The sequence below is a fragment of the Aotus nancymaae genome, unplaced genomic scaffold (assembly GCF_030222135.1).
Source record: "Aotus nancymaae isolate 86718 unplaced genomic scaffold, 86718_ANA_hifiasm-v0.15.2.pri h1tg000001l, whole genome shotgun sequence".
Classification (NCBI taxonomy): Eukaryota; Metazoa; Chordata; class Mammalia; order Primates; family Aotidae; genus Aotus; species Aotus nancymaae.
In genome coordinates, this window is record NW_026988412.1 from 7057072 (window position 1) to 7078638 (window position 21567).

The 21567-nt window shown below is 42.3% G+C and overlaps 1 protein-coding gene and 1 pseudogene across 1 annotated transcript in view; one reads left to right on the forward strand and one right to left on the reverse strand.

Annotated features, from left to right (window-relative positions):
• The window catches only part of DTD1 (D-aminoacyl-tRNA deacylase 1), a 158009-nt gene that overhangs the window by 108052 nt on the left and 28390 nt on the right, over positions 1 to 21567 (reverse strand). Inside the window, exon 4 of the mRNA XM_012474555.3 lies at positions 17481 to 17587. Coding sequence (XP_012329978.1) covers positions 17481 to 17587 — 107 coding nt within the window. The remainder of the gene's footprint in view (positions 1 to 17480; positions 17588 to 21567) is intronic.
• On the forward strand, positions 2164 to 2850 carry LOC105732453 (double homeobox protein A-like; annotated as a pseudogene).

Below are 21567 nucleotides of genomic sequence, written 5' to 3' on the forward strand. Positions count from 1 at the left end.
TTCCAATGTAGTGTAAATGTTAAGAAACCTCTTTGGTTCCTTTGTATAGTATTCCACTATTAACAGGCAAACCTGGGAATTCTCCTAGGGATGTGATTAAATATTAAAAACAAAAACACCCACCAACAGGCACATAGAGACTTCATTTTAGGTATTGAGGCCACATCTCCAAAGCTTGCAGGAGCTGGTATCTAAGTGTATCTCATTTTTCCAGAACTGGTGGGATGACACAACTGGGCACAAGCCTCTGCTTCTTGTCTGGGAACTGCATTCTAGAGTTACACACAGATCTCTCCCTGCAGGTATGTAAATTAGGAGACCAGTTCCTCCTGTTTCCATTTCTGCAGGTGAAAAATGAGATGTTTCAATAAAACTCCTGACACTGCACTCCTCTCAAAGTCCTCAATTTATCTCTATCTGTATCTCTCATCTATCTATCTTTGTAGAATTCCATGTCCCACAGTTGATTGACTGATTAATTGACTGACTGATTGACTTAGAGATAAGTTCTCACTATATTGCCCAAGCTGGAGTGCAGACACATGATAATGGCTCACTGTGGCCTCAGCCTCCTGGGTTCAAGCAATTTTTCACCTCAGCCTTCTGACTGGCTGGACTACATGCGTGCACCACCACATCTGGCTAATTTTTTTTATTATTACTTACAGAGATGGGGTTCACTATGTTGCACAGGCAGGTCTCAAACTCCTGGGCTCATGCGCTACTCCTGCCTTGAGCTCCCAAAGTGTTGGGATTATAGACTTGTACCACTGCGCCAGGCCCCATGTCCCATGGTTGGGTGAAGTAAGCTGAGCTCTGACCTGATTCCTTTCCTCCTCCTTCCCTTGATTTGCCTAATGTCACACCTCAGTATAGAACTGATTTAATCTCAAATCTATCCTGGGTACCAAAATAGACTCAGAATGAATTCCTGAATGGATGTCTCATCTCACCTGATGCCAAGTAAAGGATCCAAAATGAGAAATGAATCTACACAGGTTCCAAGCAATTCTTTCAGGTCTATTATTCTTAACCTTTGATGATTCCTCCTCCTGTTTCATTTTATTAAATTCTATTAAGAAAGACATGAAAGAAGCATAAAAGTAAAGTTGGCTGAGCCTACCTGGTATTTTATTCACAGGTCACATCTGAGAGGTATACATGTTCTGTTTTTTAAACCTGACTGGTTTTCCCAAAATAACTCCTTCTTGAAAAAAGATACATAGTTTTGAGACAATTTTATGGTTAACAATCATTTTCACTCAGTGAGATGCCAACTTAGAATAAGTCCCAGTAAAAGTCCCAGTTTAGCCATTTATTGAATGAGATGATAATTTTATCAACTTAAAGATTCTGGAGCCCATATTAACATGTGCTAAAGTTAACAATCATTTTCACTCAGTGAGATACCAACTTAGAACAAGTCCCAGTAAAAGTCCCAGTTTAGCCATTTATTGAATGGAATGATAATTTTATCAACTTAAAGATTCTGGAGCCCATATTAACATGTGCTAAAGTGAGGTGTTGTTATACCATTCTCTGTACTTCTAGTATGTTGGACATACTTCAAGTTTTAAAAACAATAACAAACATTACAAAGGAGCAATTTCTATTGCCTAGAAAATCTAGATCCACAAAAGGAAATGCAAAAAAAGGATTTTTGCATCATCATTAGTAACAGCAAAAAATTGTGAACAACTCCATAAATCCATCAAAAGGAAAAGAGCTACACAAAATGCAGTATATTCAAAGTACAGAATCCCACCTTGCAGTTAAAATGAATGATCTAGCTGCATATGTAACCACACAAATGCCCTTGCAGGGTGGGAAAGAAAGCAAGTTTCAGAAAAACATAGGCAGTACAGGAACATTTAGGTCAAACACCTGTGCACATACAAGTACATGTACACACACACACACACACACACACACACACACACATCCTGACTCTAACCCTAAGGAATCATCAAACCCAAATTAAGGGACATGCTTCAAAACAATGGGCCTGTATTCTTCCAAAGAGTCAAGGTCATGTAAGTCAAGGAAAGACTGAGAAACTGATCTAGAATGAGAGACGCTAAAAACACATGACAACCAAATACAAGGCATGATTCTGGACAGAATCCTTTCACTATGAAGACCTTCTTGGGACTCACTTCCAGCATGGCTGAAGACAACTCTTCACACAAGATGGAAGCAACAAATCATAGGTACAGTCACACCAAATTCACAAAAGATCAACTGAAAATTCTCATCAATACCTTCAATCAAAAACTTTACATAGATTATGCTATCAAACAAAAACTTGCTTAAAAATCAATACAGAAGAGTCAAGAATCCAGATTTGGTTTCAGAATCAAAGAACTAGGCACAGATTCCAGAAAAGACCAGACCTGAGACTTTAGAATCAAGCCAGAACCATAAACAAGATCAACGTGGTAGAGAAGCCAGACAGTGTCATACTACCTACAGCACCTCTCAATTACATACTCTCAACAAGGCATTTATGAAAAACCCATACCCTGGGATTGATTCCAGAGAACAACCTGCTAAAGAAATTGGTGCTCCAGAGTCAAGAGACCAAATGTTGTTCTGAAAATCGAAGATCTAGATTTCATCTTCAGAGAAAAAGGGAACCTGTTGTGGCCTTAGAACAGGAAGACCAGGGGCAGGATCTCTGAAGGACTTCATGGTACAGAAGATACAGAAAATGGCACCAACCTCACTAGTAACTCTCATTTCTCTAGAGCCAGAACATGGTGGATACAGTCAAGTTCAGTGTATTTGATATTATCAACTTGGGTTCCAAATCTCTCTCACAGTCTTCCTGGGACTCTATCCTTCTGCTGAAACTGCAAGCTAAGCCTTCTGAAGAGGGTAAAGGACTTGGCCAAATGTGGTGGCTCACACTTGTAATAGCACTTCAGGAGGCTGAGGCAGAAAGATTGCTTGAGCCCAGGAGATTGAAACCAGCCTGAGCAACATAGCAAGAGCCTGTCTCTATTATAAAAATTAAATAAAATAAATAAAAAGGACTGTAGGAGGCAGAGATAGGTACAAGAGGCATCACACTACCCTATTGACATAGCCTGGATCCAGAGTTCAGCAGAGCTTGAGACAATGAAAATAAACTTAATGATAATTAAAAAAAAAAAAAAAAAAAAAAACTTCTCGAGATAACTGGTAAATTATGAATGGAGTCTGAAGATGGCTGCTAGCAAAATGTCAATGCTAATTTTCTGATTTTGATGGCTGTTTCGGGTCTTCTACAAGAGAGTGTCCCTGTTTGCAGGAGATATACTAATGAGTTCAGGGTTGAGAAGGCATCAGGCCAACAACTTACTCTCAAGTGATTTCAGAAAATAAAGTCCCTAATACTGCTCTCCCAATCAGTCTGCAAGTAAAAATATCACGAACTTTATACCACATACTAAAACTAACTCAAAATGGATCAAATATCTAAATGTAAAAGCTAAAACTATAAAACTCTTAGAAGAAAACACAAAGAAAAAGCTTCATGATTTAGATTTGGCAATGATTTCTTGGATATAATATCAAAAGCACAGGCAACAAAAGAAAAAATAGACAAACTGGATTTTATCAGAATTAAAAACTTTTGTACATCAAAAAATACCACCTAGCCAGGCATGGTGGTGCATGACTGTAATCCCAGCTACATGGGAGGCTCAGGCAGAAGAATAGCTTGAACCGGGAGGCAGAGGTTGTGATGAGCTGAAATCACATCATTGCACTCCAGCCCGGGCAACAAGAGCAAAACTCCGTCTAAAACAAACAAACAAACAAACACCACCACCAATGAAAAGGCAATCCACAGAGCGAGAGAAAATATTTGCAGATTTCATCTTCAGAGAAATGAAAAATAAGAAATTTCTGTCTGATAAGAAATTAATATACAGAATACATAAAGAACTCCTGCAATTCAACAATTTAAAAAAACAACAACAACAATTCAAAACTGGGCAAAGAACTGAAATAGACAGACCTCCAAAGAAGATATACAAATGGTCGCTTGCCTGTAATCCCAGGTACTCAGGAAGCTGAGGCAGGAGAATCACTTGAACCCAGGAGGCGGAGGTTGCAGTGAAGCAAGATCGTGCCATTGCACTCCAGCCTGGGCAACAAGAGTGAAACTCTGTCTCAAAAAAAAAAAAAAAAAAAAAAGATATACCAATGACCAATAAGCACATGGAAAGATGCTCAACATCACTAATCATTAGAGAAATGTAAATCAAAACCACAGTGAGATACACTTCACACTTATTAGGATGACCAGTATCAGAAAATACACACACATGATAGCAAACATTGGTGAGGATATGGGGAAATAGAACCCTTGTTCATTGCTGGTAGGAATGTAAAATGGTATAGACACTATGGAAAATATATAGTGTGGTTCCTTAAAAAATTAAACAAAGAACTACCATATGATCCACAACATGTACCTAGGTATTTACCCAAAAGAATTAAAAGCAGGGTCTTGAAGAGATATTTGTACACCAGTGTTAACAGCAGCACTATTCACAATAACTAAAAAGTGGAAACAATCTAAGCATGCATGGATGGATGAATGGATAGACAAAATGTGGTATATACAGACAAGTGAATTAGGCCAGAAGCAGTGGTTCACGCCTGTAATCCCAGCACTTTGGGAGGCCAAGGTGGGCGGGTCACAAGGTCAGGAGTTCAAGACCAGCCTGACCAACATGGTGAAACCCTGTCTCTACTAAAAATACAAAAATTAGCCAGGCATGGTGGCGGGTGCCTGTAATCCCATCTACTTGGGAGGCTGAGGCACGAGAATCACTTGAACCCGGGAGGTAGAGGTTGCAGTGAGCCAAGACCACACCATTGCACTCCAGCCTGGGCAACGAAGCGAGACTCCGTCTCAAAAAAAAAAAAAGAGAGAGAGAGAATCTTCGATGACCATAAAAAGAAAACTCTGACACATGCTGTGAACATAAAGCTCAACATGGATGAACCTTGAAGAAATTATGCTAAGTGATCTAAGGCAGTCACAAAAGGACAAATACCATATAATTCCATTCATATGATACTCAGAGTGATCAAACTCAAAAGGCAGAAAGTATTATAGAATGGTCATTGCCAGCAGCTGAAGGAAGAAGAGAATCAGGAATTACTATTTAAGGGTAAAGTTTCAGTTTTGTAAGATGAAAAGAATTCTGTAGATAGGCAGGGCTCACACCTGTAATCCCAGCAGTTTGGGAGGCCGAGGCAGGCAGATCACTCGAGGTCAGGAGTTCGAGACCAGCCTGGCCAACATGGTGAAACCTCATCTCTACTAAAAGTACAAAAATTAGCCAGGCATGGTGGCGTGCTCCTGTGGTCCTAGCTACTCAGGAGACTGAGGCAGGAGAATTGTTTAAACCTGGGAGGTGGAGGTTGCAGAGAGCTGATCACACCACTGTACTCCAGCCTGGGCAACAGAGCAAGACTCTAACTCAAAAAAAAAAATTCTGTAGATAGATGGTGATAATAATGGTTGTACAACAACACAAATATACTAATGCCACGAAACTGCATACCTAAAAATTTTAGGTTATATATAATTTAACACAATTTAAAAAACTCTTCTGATACACACGCACCCAGAGACACCATGTGTAAATGTAGGTAAACATATTTTTATTAAGTCTGGAAGTAAATACATAGAACTATCAACAGTGCTACCTCTGAGAATGAGAGTTATTGTTGAAAATATTCTTAGTGTATCTTAAACTTCTACATTCTTAAAAGAATACTGATTTTATGTATTAGGTATAATAAAAATTGACATAAAATGCTATTTTATGAACTCATGAGAAAAAAGATAGGAAAATAACTGTTTCTATAAAAATACCTTTCTACCTAGGAATACTATAAAAGCTTACTATTAAAAAATAACATTTCTGGGAGAAATGCCAGATATAGGTGACGGGGATGGAGGCAGCAAACCACATTGCCATGTATGTACCTATGCAACAATCTTGCATGTTCTTTACATGTACCCCAGAACCTAAAATGCAATAAATATATATATATATAAAGAATAACATTACGCACTTACTAAATAAATAAATCATATTTAACTTAAAAAAATAATATTTCTAAATTGTTACTTTCCAGTTAATACACTGCTTGCTTGCTTGGAATTTTTTTTAAATAGTAATTATAATAATAAGAGACTCTTCCCAAGAGAAAATGAAGGGGACAAAGGGACAACATGAAACTTAAAAAAAAAAAAGTCCTCAGAGTATAAGGCCAGATCTGGTCTGGATTTCAAAATGGAATTTTATAGAACTTGTACTTATCCCCTGAAGGTTTCATGACCCACCAATGACACGAATGGTTAATAATAGCCTCCGCCCCTCCCTCTGCAGTCAAACAGCAATGCAATTCCTGAACAGAGCCACTGCCTGGGGGATATTATGTGAGTATCGTTTTCCTGACTTAGCAGGAGAAATGGAAAATGGAAACAAGGCCACAAACTTAGATCTTTCCATTACACAGAAATTGAGGCTTCCGGGCTTCACTTTCATGATTAAAAATAGAAAAAGAAATTGACTTCATATTTTATGGAAAATGGTCAAAGGAATATATTTTATGTGAAGAATATTCATAGACATGCTATTCTTTTGTGTTTCATATTGACAAAAATAACTGCAATGGTGGAGCTAGTGAGGTATAAAGTGGCTGCTGCAAGACTCTTGACCAGCCAGCAGCAAGAGGCACGCTGAAGCCCACAGCAGCACAGCCTCCTCCAGTCCTGACTTCTGCTCCGCCTCTGGAGCAACTGCCTCCCTTCTGACAATGACTTTCCATAATTTCCAAGATCGATGAACACCAGGAAATAGATTTTTCCAAAAATAAATCTTTCTTTTTCTGACAAGCTCCTATGACTGACATTTAGAAATTTCCCTGAAAATATTAGCTACAATAGTATACATAAATCAAATTCAATATACATGTTTCTTAGGCTTTTTACAGTGTCTTTTTATAATTAATGTTTTTGTATTTGGGTAAAAAACTGGGCAAGAGTGAAACATCTGGCTTCATGTTGACCTGGAAAAAGGAGGCTGCTTCCCTGAACTTGCTTGCTTTTTTTAAAAAAAAGAAACCATCAAACAAGTTCTGGCTTTTGTGTGCAGACTATGCCCAAGGATCCCTAGGAACCAGGGGTGAGCATCCCACTCCTTGATGTCCAATGTCTGATGTCATCATAGAAACTCGTGCCACGGAATCCCTCCATCATGCTGGCCTTGGAGGCAAGAATGGGGTCATTCTTGCAGTGAACCGTGGGAGGCTGGACTTTACAGTATTACCCCCTAATGCTCAAGCCACAGTATGAAAGAACCACACAAGTCACTTATAGAAAAGCTCTACTGTGGAAGGCAGAACACAAGAGTGGTTGAGGGCTTCCAAAGTGTATCCAGAATCTTTCCCCAGCTCCTAAATGTCCTCTCTGCCACCTTGTCGCAGGCCACACATCCCCCCATCCTGAGCCTACAGTAAACCCAGTCTCATCCATCTCTGCAAACACACATCAGTGCTCTCAACATTCTAGTAAGTCTTTGGCTTACTAACAATAAAAGCTAAATTCCTTACTTTGGCCCATGAGGCCTTCTTCCATCAAGCCCAGGTCAAAGCTCTGGCCTCAGGTCTTGCCCCTCTCCCTGTCACTCTCCAAGCTCCAGTCACACTGGCTTTTCTTCCACCAGTCACCCTACAGCTCTGCATCTGCTGACCCGTCTGTCTGGCACATGTGTCCTTCAGTCTTTACTGGCTCCCTCTTATCTCAGCATCCTCCCTAGTGCTTGTGCCTAAGGGGACCTCTACCCAAGATCATTCTCTACACCTAACCCTGTTTGATTTCTTTATATCATCAGAATTTTAAATTATACTTGTTTTCGTTTGTTTCCCTACTAGAATGGAAGCTTCATGAGGGTACAACGTTGGTTCAGTGCTGGACCTACATGCAGGGTCAGCACAGAGCAAGCACCCAATAACAATTTGCTGGATGAATGTATAAGATGAATAGGTAGTGGACAGATGAATGGATGGATGGATGCATGGATGGATAGATGGGTAGGCAGATGGATGGACATATGGGTGGATGGACAAGTGGATAAATGAACAAGCAAACTAACAAACAAATGAACATGAGCTTTTATTCAAGGGCATTACTACTATGAAATCCTCGCCACACCATGTGGTGGGGAGTTAAAGGCAGGAAGGAAAACCTCGCCTGGATGGACACTGAGGTAAGCATCGTGAGTGAAGAGTTACCTATCTGAAATGGACCTTAAAAGATGGGGATGATGCCAGCAGATAGAGACAGGGAAGGAGTTCATTTCAGATGGATGAGCAGAGACACACAAAAGAATTGTGATTCTTATTCATGAAACAGTAAATAATCTCCAGGAAACTAGTCTACAAGTCACTGTGAAAAGCTTTTACCATGAACTGAATAGGTAATAATACACCATAAAATATGAGCCCTTAACAATTTCCCATGTGTGTTTAAACGTAAATGATCAGCCAACTGCCCATCGAACCTTCCACATTCATGCATTTCATTAAATTATAATTTCCATGCAGAAGCTAAATTGTCGATGATCCTGGGTTTTTATTCTAGTTCCATTAACACTTTGACAGATGAGTAAGGCATTCCATGTCTGACAATCAGAAAGCCAAGAAAACTATAAATTACTTTTGAACTGCAAGTCTTAAAGAGGCTACACCGCTACAATCTTGCCCATCCATTGAGCAATCCACATGTTGGGCTCCTCTTTCTTAGGAAACAAGTTATTCCCCCGCCACATGCCTCAATGTCACCCAGTAGAGCGGCCAATCATCAATCACTAACATATTGAGCTGTTGTTGCTGCATCGGCTTTTCCTTCACACATCTGTAATTGTGTTGAGAAGGCACCAAGTCCTGGGAACATTTTCATCACTGCCTGTGTGGCGGGGGGAGGGGGTGTTGGGTGACTGAGGGCTCGTTGATGAATAAGAACAGTCTCACATGTGACCTCAATAATCAAGCCTAGCCATCTTGCTTCCTGGCAGCTGCAGTAGCATAGGTTGTAAAGTATTTTTAGACATTTGGGAGTGGGAAAGGGAGGGCAGCGTGGTCCAGAAGAAACCAATGCCTGGAGCAGATGATCGTGGCAAGGCCTGATTCTCTCTGTTCCAGTAGTTCTCAAATGTCAGTGTGCTTTGGAGCACACAAAGACCTGGTGAGAAACATAAAAGGGCTACTCTTCTGCCCTCCATATCCAAACACACCAGGAACTCTGGTTCAAAAAACCTGGGTGGGCCCAGGACTCTGAATTTTAGTAAGCACCCTGGGTGGCTTGATGCCAGTGGTCCTCATTCTGCCGTCTGTATAACACAAGGCCCTGGGCTACTTTGGTAGAGAAAGAATATATAATCTCTGCACACAACAGCCCCCAGTTCACCAGCATCTCACTTCTTAGGACCTCCGGAGAATGTGACAAAAGTCCTGGGCCCCTTCCTCCCAGCAAAAGGCACTTGCATACATACACACACACAAAACTTGTGGGATAAGCTCAGACCAGTCTGTGAACCCCTAAGAGTCTACTTGATCCAGTTCACACCTCACTGGCCCATCCTAACCTTCTCTTAGAGACTAACATTTAAAAAGGTAACTACCTCATCAATCACTACAGACTATACCTATACTGTAGCATGTTGGCAAATATCTCCGTGTAGATGAATGTTTTACCTACCTTTAAAAAATTATAGCAAGAGCTGCATTTTTTTAGATTTCTATCACTTCCAGATCATTCTTCTCTCTCCATTACTAATGCAAATGTTTGGGCAAGGTTTTCTACAAACCACCACTGACTAGAAGAATACTTTTCTACAATTGAATTCCCAATTAAAATATTGAGTCTGTATAACTAAATTATTGCTATGTACAATGTATAAATCCATGGAAGGAAAAACTCTACCTCTCTCCCTTGAGAATAAAAAGGATGCTGTTAATCTTTGGTAGGTCAAGTCAGTAAAGTAAAGAATTTGTTTTTTTAACACACACACAAATGAGATTATAAGATTAAAATAACTAGGAATCTGCCCAAAACACATATACAGGAACAAACAAATAAAGCCCTTAAACCTTAAAGGCACTGCCCCATTAGTGTCCAGAGAGATTGGTTTAAAGCAAAACAGATGTTTTGTTCTGGTTGGAGATTAGAAATGTCTTACGTGTCAATGGTAGAAGAGAAACAGATCTAGTTTTTAATTTACCAGCCATACTCCAATAGCAGAGAAAAAACTCTTTCCAATTTTTGCAATTTCTTACGTGTCAATGGTAGAAGAGAAACAGATCTAGTTTTTAATTTACCAGCCATACTCCAATAGCAGAGAAAAAACTCTTTCCAATTTTTGCAATTTCTTACGTGTCAATGGTAGAAGAGAAACAGATCTAGTTTTTAATTTACCAACCATACTCCAATAGCAGAGAAAAAACTCTTTCCAATTTTTGCAGTTTCCTTAACCTGTGCTATGGATTTAAGATGGTAAGGTGAAAGTCAATTGATTAATCAATTCATCAGTGAGTCCCCAACAGAGAGACAGTCACGCCAGCCTTATAAAGTCTTCTTTTTAAGCCCACATGAGCTGACTTAGGACAACCATCTATTTGGAAACAAATTTAAATGATAAAAGTGATCTTTTGCAGTTCTCCACTAGGAAGAAAAACATCTACTAAGCTCCCACCCTTCCGTACCAAATATTCATGTAATAGGCAGGCATTCCCACAGGTACTGACAAGGACTTAGGATAAATTCTGACCAGGCAGAGCAGTGAGGCCAGTAGCCCACCCACCTCTACACCCAACTCACTCTCCAGATGGTTGAGCTGATCTCATAATTCATAGAAAGCAGGTGTTCAGACAGAAAGGATCAAAAAACCAGGTGTGATTCCATGTGTGGTGAGAAGTCTAGCCAGATGGCAGCCTAGCCCTGGTAAGAGGCCTTCCACGCAGCAGCCTAGGTCCCAGAAGTCAGTGTCACTGACAAAGACTGCACAACAGCAACAACAACTCTGTAATGAGGAAGCTTTGCTGAGTTGCCACTTCTGTTTTGGTGATACTTCAGCACAAACAAAGCTGGACTCTCAGTCAACATTTGTTCAATAAATTAATAAGACAAAATGAACTAATATGACTGGAGTAAATGACAGGATCTGGCTAAATAAATTAATAAGACAAAATGAACTAATATGACTGGAGTAATTGACATGATCTGGCTACCATCTTGGCAATCCAACTTTAAAACATATTCCTGCAGCAAGTCAACAACTCGAGCTTGGTTCAGGCCATGTGAACACTGAAGCTGAAACCAACCACAATTAGAGAGGTAGAATCTAGAATTCAAGCCTAAAAACAGAGTGAAATGGAGTGCATTTAAATAACTGTTATTCCACGAAGAGAGGCAAAGTTATTAGCAACAACATAATTCTTCCTTATATTCAGAATACTTCTCATTTGATTTGTCCCCCAAACTGAAATATGTAGCAAATGAGAGCCCCCCTCTGTCCACCTATGATGGGTCCGCCTGGTAGAAGCAAGCCACCTGCGTGCTCCTGTGTCCTTCATTTCACCTCTGGATTCCACAGCAGGTAATGAAAAGGCTGCCCCTGTCACTGGAAGTATAAATAAATGAAACTTAGTGGAATTATTTTCCCCCACACACCCTTACCCTACATATTTCTTTCAGATCCTACGGAAGCCATGAATGTCTCAATCTTGACATTCCAAGGTCTAGGCACAGGGATGAATGCTTGCTGATAACACAATTATACAGAGAAAATTATGGACAAGCAATGGTGATACTCAGAGGAGCATAAAATTAATAGCTCTGCAATATTAAAGGCACCATGTTTCGCTAGCCAACTCATTTGTCAATAAACACATCAGTTAACTCAAATATGTATATTTGAAAGTTCATTTTTTTAGCTCCTTTCAGCATTTCCATTTAATGATATCTTCAGTGGCACTAAATAAATGAGAATGTAAATAATTAATGGCAATGCTATGACCTAGGTGGGCCCTAGTCCCCAGGGAAGAGTCCTTCAATTACCAAATGTTCCCCCTCACCAGGAAAATCTCCTTCTGCTCCCCCATCCAGGTGAGGCTCAGAAAAACAAGCCCTACTCAGGGAAAGGGTACTTAAGATTAAAACAAGAAAAAATAAACTTCTACCATAGAAATGTCAGGCCAGGGTATTAAAATCTCCCAATATCTAGGCACCAACGGAAGAGCTCATGCACCAGCAATTGCGCACTAGGCAATGATAATCAGGATGTGCCTACCAGAATCGTGTTCTCCTGTAAAAAAATGCAACAGGAAAAACAGCTGTCGGTTGGTTCTGCTGCTGCTTCTATGTCCTGTTCCCTTTGGAAATACATCCTTTGGAGCAAGAATGTAATGCTGTCCTTCCAACTTCTCACTGCCAGGACAGAGCATGAAACCCACACAACAGCCTATAATGTGATGGGTATGCTGCACGGAAAGCATGCAGACGCTGCAGCAGCCAGTTCTGCAAACAAGCAGCAGTCCAGTTAAGAAAGGCAAACTGCTGGTTACCTTTACCAGCCCAGTCTTCACCAGCAGTAGCTGCATCACATAAGTAGAGCTCTAAGACTCTTGAAAATAAGAATCTACCCCTATTTCAAGCAGAAATTTGAAAACAACAATTGGGAATCCCTTCTACTTTCCAAATCCTTAAAAGTCAGCTAAAACCTCCAGTCCCCGGGATGCCCACCTGGCTGAGCAGCAACAACAGTGGCAATGGCCTTTTCTGAACTCAGGACATTCACAGACACCACAGCCCGCCAGCTGTGAGCACCACTGCTAAACGAACACCACCCCTCCCGCCCACACACACCTCCTGGGACAGGGCAGTGAATGACACTCAGGGAGCTTGAGTTTTACGAGTGGTGTGGACCATGATAGCAGATGGTGTGAAGTCTGTAAAATAAACCATCATACCAACAGGGCAGTGTAGCTGATGGGGCTTCCTGGGAACTGCAGGGGTCAGAGAATCTCAGAGAAGGAGGAGACCCTGGAATTGAGACAAGAGCTCAGAGGTAGGAAAGAGCTTGACTTTCTTCTCAGCAAGGGAGAGGAGGCAGCAACAGATGCAGTAGGTGAAGCATAGGGATAGAGGGAAAGACAGCCACAGAGCAAGCAATAGGGGGCCACGGACACCTGGTCACTCAGGCCCGGGGAAATGACAGGAAGGAGTGCAAGGTTTCAGCAAAATGCACTTGGAAGGCACTGAAGAGTTCTAAGGAGGAGCGCGAACTGCATGGTCTTGTGACCTTTCCTAAGTTGTCTTATGCTGTCCACCCCTTTCACTGTCATTAACCTTTCAGGTTTATGTTGTCCAAAATCGATCCCCAGCTGCACAGGTTGGGCAGCAGCAGTTCCTTCTCTTCCTCACAGTGCCTAGCACACCATCATATACCAAAATGACACTGGATGCTTACCTAACACACAAATGCACACACAGACACACCCACATGCACATACACATGGGCACACACATGCACGCACGCATACACACACACATATGCACACATACATATGCACACACATACATTGTTCATTTGCTCAAAGAACTTATTTATATTTTAAAAGAACCTGCTAAAACAATCATTTTCCTATAATGTTGAAATTTGCCAAAAGAACCATTTTTCTGTAATGTAATTGTAGCAGTTTTCATTACTGATTGGAATATAATGGAAAAATAAAACACTGAGAATTAAAAGCTTAATTGATAGAAACACATGTTTATCTATCAGTAAAAAGAATTTGGCTGTGCTCTTCCTATCAACACAAAAGCAAGCAAATTAGCTATTTGATCCAAGAGGAAGGAAGCTCCTTCTAATTGAGAAGAAAAGGCAGAGAGAGGCCCCAGGCACCGGCCAGCACCAACCTAACACGGGCCCCTTCCGCGCCTATCCGCCGCCACCTACTGGACAGCTGAGGGCAGAGCACAATGCAACGTGCAGAGTCTGAGGCTTCTAGGGGTCAGGGAACTGGTCCATGTAAATGAAATTGATGCAAGACAATTCGTGTATTTGAAGAGAAAACTCCTAAAGGATTCAGAAATAAAAGTCTTTTTTATCCTTATAAGTTAACATGGCTCGTTAGAAGTTTAAAAAAATGCCTACTTGAGGATTTTTTGATTTGGGGAGGGGAGTTTATGGAATAAGATGTACAACATGATGCTTTGATCTACACACACAGTGAAGTGATTACTACAGTCAAGTAAATTACAGTCTGGCATCTCACACAGTTACCGTCCTTTATTCTGTGCATGCTGAGAATTCCTAAATTTACTCCCTTAGCACATTCCTAGTGCACAATACGATACTACTGACTGCAGGCCTCGTGGTGTACATTAGATCTCGAGACTTACTCATCTGAAATAACTGCATCTTTATACCGTTTGACCTAAAAAAGAAGAGGTACTGGTTGAAAGAAAGCTGAAGATTCTAAAGGCAAAATGTATTATTCTACCATTTCCAGAAAAATATTTAGAATGAAAAAAAGACTAAAATTTTTCTCCAAATAGAGTTAAAGCAGAATAATAAATCAAAACTATGGAATAAAGATCAAACAAAACCAGAGGGAGTAGCCAGAGGCAAGAGGAATACCCAGAGAGAATGGCATTCTGGAAAACAAGACTCCAGCCATTTTCAGGGGCAAGTGTGCAGCAGTGGCAAGAAAGGGGTTCTGAAAAATGGACATGAAATAAAGCAATGTGAGGTCACTGGTACCCTCAGCAAGAGCCTTTACAGACCCGAGGACACTGAGGCAGAGCAGAAGGGAGGAAATGGAGGCATTTCTCAACTGGAGACATTTGGGCATATTTAAAAGCCAATGGGATAATATGGATGACTGTGAGAGGCAAACTGACCCGACAAGAAGACAGAGGGCTTCTGTGAAGCTGCTGAGGAGGTAGGAGGGGAGAGCTCCAAAGCCCAGGTTGGTCTAGCTCCACAGCCAAGCAACCCATCAGTCACACAGGGCCCCGTCTTCAGAGGGGCCCCACCTTTGGTTTTATGCCCTGTTATCACCATCTTGAAATTCTTAATAATTTTTGAACAAGGGGCCCCACATTTTCATTTTACAGTGGGCCTCTCAAATTATGTAGGTGGTCTTGGCCCAGGGGAGAGGCTGGCCTGAGCCCAGGAAGGGGCAGCTCTGCTACCACAGTGGTAGGAAAGGGATGCAGAAGCAGGGTCAATGCCATCTGCTAGTTTCTTTTCCTGCAAAGCCGAAAGAGAGCTGTCTGCTTTGAATGAGCCAGGGACAGACAAGAGGAGAGACGTTAGAACTTCATCTAACATGGAAACATCTGGTAAACTTCACCTTAACCAAGTGATAAGGCTGGTATCACTGGTAACAAGACAAATCAATACCACATACCTCCTGGTAGGATGCACTATGAAGGGCACAAGGCCACTTTTGTGCTATTTCCTATTCCTATCAACATGCACTACCTCAATATAATCATAGAAAACCCAATGTAAGAAACATTCTACAAAATAGTAGACTAGTACTCTTGAAAAGTGTCAATGTCACAAAAGATAAGGCTGAGGAACAGTCACAGATTGGAGAAGACTAAGCAGAAGTGACAATTAAATGCAGCATGGAATCCTGCATTATCCTGGAGCAGAAGAAGGACATTTAAGAAACCTAGTGAACTTTGAATAAGGTTTGTAATGTAGTTAATGTAATAGTACTGTATCAACATTAATTTCAAAGTCTTGGTCATCGTGTTATGGTCATGTTAGACATTGAAATTAGAGGCAACTGGATAAAAAAGTATATGGAAACTCTTTTTTTCAACTTTTCTGTAAGTCTCAAATTATTTCAAAATAAAACGCTTACATTTTCATGTGGACTTTTCATTTGTGATTTTTTTTAATGGCATTAGTAATTCCAGGACCCTCAGTTACTACTACTGAAGTCTAGCCTACTGCATCAGCCATGTCCCTCAATACAAAGAGAGTCAGAAACTGCTATGGTTTGGATTTGTGTCTCCACCCAAATCTAATGTCGAATTGGAATCCCCAGCATTGGAGGAGGGGCCTGGTGGGAGGTGACTAGATCATGAGGGTAGACTTCCCCCTTGCTGTTCGTGTGACAGTGAGTTCTCATGAGATCTGGTTGTGCAAAAGTGTGTAGCAACTCCCTCTGCTCTCGCTTCCTTCAGCTTTGGCCATGTGAAGATGTGCCTGCTTCCCCTTCACCTTCCACCACGATTGTAAGTTTCCTGAGGCCTCTGCAGCCATCCTTCCTATATAGCCTGCAGAACGATGAGCCAATTAAACCTCTTTTCTTTATAAATCACCCAGTCTCAGATATTTCTTTATATCAGTACAAGAATGAAATAATATAGAAACAAAAAGGAAATATTACGTTCCACTTAAAATATCTGGCTTTGGCCAGGCATGGTGACTCTTGCCTGTGATCTCAGCACTTTGGGAGGCCAAGGCCCTACCTAGTGGATCACTTGAGCCTAGGAGTTCAAGACCAGCCTAGGCAACACAGTGAAACCTCCTCTCTACAAAAATTCAAATTTGAGCCCAGCATGGTGGCAGATCCCTATAGTCCCAGCTACTCAGGAGGCTAAAGTAGGAGGATCACTTGAGCCTTGGGAGGTCCAGGCTCCAGCGAGCCATGATTGCCCCACTGCACTCCAGCCTGGGTGACAGAACAAGACCCTGTCTTTGAACAGGTTGGTTTTGAACCAGCTTGGCTTTGAACAGGTGCCCAGCTCCAAGTTTCTATCATACTGCCCCCTTACCACTGCATCATTGCCCATCACAGCCTGCCAGGCCCTACGTGTCTCTATCCAGTGAGTGCATTAATTAAGGCTTTACAAGTGTGCTAAGCATCTGTGAGACTATATGGGTTCCAAGGACTATTACACATTTCCTTTCTCTATTTTAATTACTTTTTTTATTGAAAGCTTACAAATTGGCAGCAAATCCAGGTCAGACATTGCTCTAGAAAAATGGGGATTTACATCTACCCACACCTGGGACCAAACCTACTTCAGGCAACCATTTGGAATGGGTTACCAAGCCAATCTAGGGCCATTGCTCTGTTGCCACCCAGGGACGGGTGGGTGCCATGGTACCTGGATAGGGAAAGAGAAGCCCAGAGGAAGAACCTGGCTCTGCACAGGACATGTCCTCTGAAATTCAAAGGCAGGAGAAGGCAAGGGAGAAGTGCTGTACCCACTTACCACAGTACGCAGGAGTACACAGTAAACACGATTCTTGGGAAGGCAGGTATTAAAATAAATAGGTTACATGAGCGATGTATTTCCTCAGATCGAGGACTCTTCCAGGGACTAAAGAGATGTTATAGGCACCCAACGGACAGAGCCAGGCACCAGATTCCAGGCTTACCTGCTTTGGATCAGAGGTGGCAGTGCCAGGAGCCGGCGATTCCAGCTCTATGGTCACAGGCCCATCGTTCTGAATGTGCACTTGCATGTAGGCCCCAAACTTGCCATCTGAAAAAGCAATCCAAACAGTTATCAAAGATGGAGACCCCAGATTACGCTATCCAAAAGCACACTGTATTATTTCATTTTCACGCTGCTAATACAGACATATCCAAGACTGGGCAACTTACAAAAGAAAGAGGTTTAATGGACTTACATTTCCTCATGGCTGGGAAGGCTTCACAATCACGGCAGAAAGCAAAGAGAAGCAAGTCAGATCTTACATGGATGGCAACAGGCAAAAAGAGAGAGAGCTTGTGCAGGGAATCTCCTATTTTCAAAACCATCAGATCTTGTGAGACTTATTCACTATCATGAGAACAGCACAGGAAACACCCACCCTCATGATTCAATTACCTCCTACCAGGTTCCTCCCACAAAACATGGGAATTGTGAGAGTTACAATTCAAGGTGAGATTTGGGTGGGGGCACAGCCAAACCATATCACACACCTAGATCAGCATGATACAAAATCTGCATCACACTGGAGAAGGAGGTTGACTGGGAGGAGGATCAGCCAGTCAATACAGGAAAAGCTGGCCAGCCCTGTAAGGAGGGATGGAAATGCAGGACTAAACAGCACAGATGCTGCCGCATGCCCAACAGAATTGGCTAGAAATAAAAGGTCTGGTAACACCAAGGGTGGGAAAGAATGTGGGTTACCGGGACTGTACATTGTGGGAAGGCAAACACAGAGCATTCTGAATGGCCATGTTTGCATTGTATGCAATAAAGCCCTCCATCTCCCTCCATGGAAGGCGCTGCTCTTGGGCTTGCTGGGACACAGACAGGCCTCACACCCTGAGGTTCTTCTGCAACCTGGGTGACCACCATGAGTCTCTGTTCCTGCCACCATGACCTCACAAATTCCACCTCTGAGTCTTTCCTACCAGTGGTCCTTTGGAAGGACTCAGCAAAATGAGCAGGCCAACAGACAGCTTTCTTTGGCCTACAGACAGTAACACTGGAAATTGTATTAGAAGCACCCAAGCCATTGGCCATGTTTATAAGCAAGATTAATCTAGATCCTACTGGGTAGCCAAAGGTGCTCAAATAATGATGACTTTCTGTGACCTCCTATCAGCTCACAGTGGCCGTTCAAATCAACAGAGCTTTTGTCTCATCCATGTCAGACTAACCAAAAAAACATCAGCTGGGAAGGAAATCATGTGTTTAATTGCATGCTAAAATTATGGCTACAATTAGTAGAAAATTTCAGTCACTGCACTCCTTAGGGAGGCCGAAGGCAGGCTCAGGAGGACAGGAATTATTCCCAACCTTGAATTTCTATTGCCAGGATATACAGCATATGCTTCACCTTGTTTATCATTCCAAGTAGCAAGAAATTTATTTTCTTTTCCTGTTTTTCTTCAGTTAAGAATAGATTGTGTGAATTTCCATCTGTACAGATGATAAATCCAAAGACATGTTTTAAGAGATCTTAAAATGGTAACATTTTTTCCAGTTCAGATCAAAGGGTAAAGGTCCCAGGAAGAATTATGCTAGCCAGGGAAAATAAACACATTAAACACACATACACACACGCAAGCATATCTATAAAACAACATCTGGGCTCCTGTGGTGATATAATCAAGTTGTTCTTAAATATTAAGTCCCAGCATTCTTTCTACCCAGAGCTGCAGGTTAAGCACATGTTAAACACACTTGTGCTGTATGTTTAAAGCAGGCAAACTGTCAGCTACAGCCTAACCACCTATGAACTCAACTCCAGCAGAACTTTCTAAGGCCCTGACAGCCACAAACCAGAGTGCCTCACTGCAGATTCCCTGTGTAGCTGTAAAAACTGGTGTCCATGCCCCTTTGGACAATGTTTCACTGACTTTTGCCACTGCCCAAGAAGGCTCGCACCACCTCTCTGTGCCCCAGTTTGTTCTGGCACAACAGGACAGTTATCCTGGGATGGTTACAAGGGTACACATAGGTTAGTACACAGCTCAGCACAGTGAGTGTACAGGAAATCATAGTCATTATTATTATTATTACTATTGTCATGCTTACCATTGCCCATGCTAGTATATGAGCAAATTGCAGGGATGGGACAGAAAAATATTATGCCAAAACAGTATGCTATGAAAGAAAAATGGGGAGAACAAAAGGCATGCACCATTGCTTCTTGGCCTGGCTGGGAGCAAGTCCATATTCTCTGCTCTCCAGAGCTTGCCCTGTGTGGCCATGACTGGATTGGAGCTCAGCCGACCTCTGGGGACCAGTATGGGACATGGCACTAGACACTGACCATCAGGCCAGCCCATCTAAGCACATCCCCTAACGGCAATTATCTGCCACCACGGAGGCATTCTCACCCCCAGGCTTCCTCTTCATTCCACTTTCAATCTGTTCAGAACATGAGCAGGCAGGAGGCTGTTACTGATAGAAATCCCAACAGTGTGTTACAGGCTGGGACATCAAGAAATAAAGCATATGAGTGGCATTGAGGGGTTCAAAATAAGCCTGAGGCCAGGCTGGAGCCACCACCTGCTAGAGGAGCTTGATCTGGATGTGCAGGATTGTGCCTACAGCCTTTGGGAGTGTGACTCTGGAAGCCGCTAGCATCCATGGTGGCTATGTCCTCGAGTACAGAGCTGCTTCTACAGAGACAGGAGTGTTCTTTGGCATCCTCAGTGCCCCAGAGGCTGGGCCAGTGCCAGTGAACCACCGCTGGGACAACACAGCAGCAGACGCCTGGCTCAAGGGTGCCTGGAAAGCTGAGGCAAGGGCTCTGGGGGCGTTGACAGAGACCAGTAGCTCTGGGAATGATATGTCCTAGGTGACTTGGTGATGAAAAGATCTGTTTTGTCAGCAAACGGGCACATTACAGGCCCCTTGGGCCCTGGCAGTTGATTTTCTCACTGTTTGAGGGCTAAGCCTAGGTCTGACTCCAGGCCGCACTCAAGGCCATGGAGGGAACTGGAAAGGCAGACCTGGGCTATTGTGGCTTCTTCCCAAGCTTTGGGCTCCCCTCATCAAGGTTCTCTGCTTGGCTCTGCAACTGCCCAGAAGTAGTGTCTACATCTGAGGGGGGTATTCATTTATTGGAAGCAACTGTCTCAAGCCTGGAACTTTGCAGCAGAAGTACTGGGGGACCCAATACCTAATTATGGAAAAGTAAGGGCACCTTTCACTAACAGGGCCATCATCAATTCCAAACTAAAGAGTGCCAAAGCCACGAGAAGAAACCAACATTAAAATGGTAAATGTCTAGGATCAAAATTAACCTTTAGCTAGGAAGTTAAATTCCCAACTATGCCTACATCCTGAGGTTATGAATTCAAGACAATTAAGGTAGCCTTCTTGCGTAATAGGAGATCCAAAGCAAGGAGTTCCCTGATTATCAAACTTTGCTTGGACATTTCTGGGCTCTGCTGTGGTCCTTGATATTACTCTGCCTGGGATAACTCTGTAGGGTTGAAGGCTGTCTGTTTGTCTAACTGAGGCTCAAGGAAAGCTGTGTGGGGATGATGCAGTGTTTGAGTCCCCCAAAGGACTTACAAGGACATCTGTATGACACATCTCTGACACAGCGTGGACAAGGCTGCTGCGTGAACCCAGACTCAATCGTGCATGGACACCCGTCCACAAAAAACACAGGGGAGGTGGCTTCTGAGCTCATGAGGTCATGGGATGTGATTTCATATCTTCCTTTGGTCTTCAAAGCTTTTGGATTTGATTACAGAATTAATCTTGGTCTGTAACTTCTCCCCGGGACTGTGATAATGGCAGAGGGTCTGCATTCAAATCCAGTACATTTCCATGTTGTTGGCATTTTATTATGAGTTTCTTATGTATTTGCAGTATATTGTCACGCAACCTCACTGCAGGAGCTCTGATGTGCTGGGCTAGGCAGTGTGGCCGGACATGGCTTGGGAAACAGCCTAGGGAATAAGTCTTCACCTTAGGAGCAGAGTGGCCTTTGAAGGGCTTCACAGCAGGGTTCTGACCCAGGTCAGAGCCTCCAAGGACAAAAGACC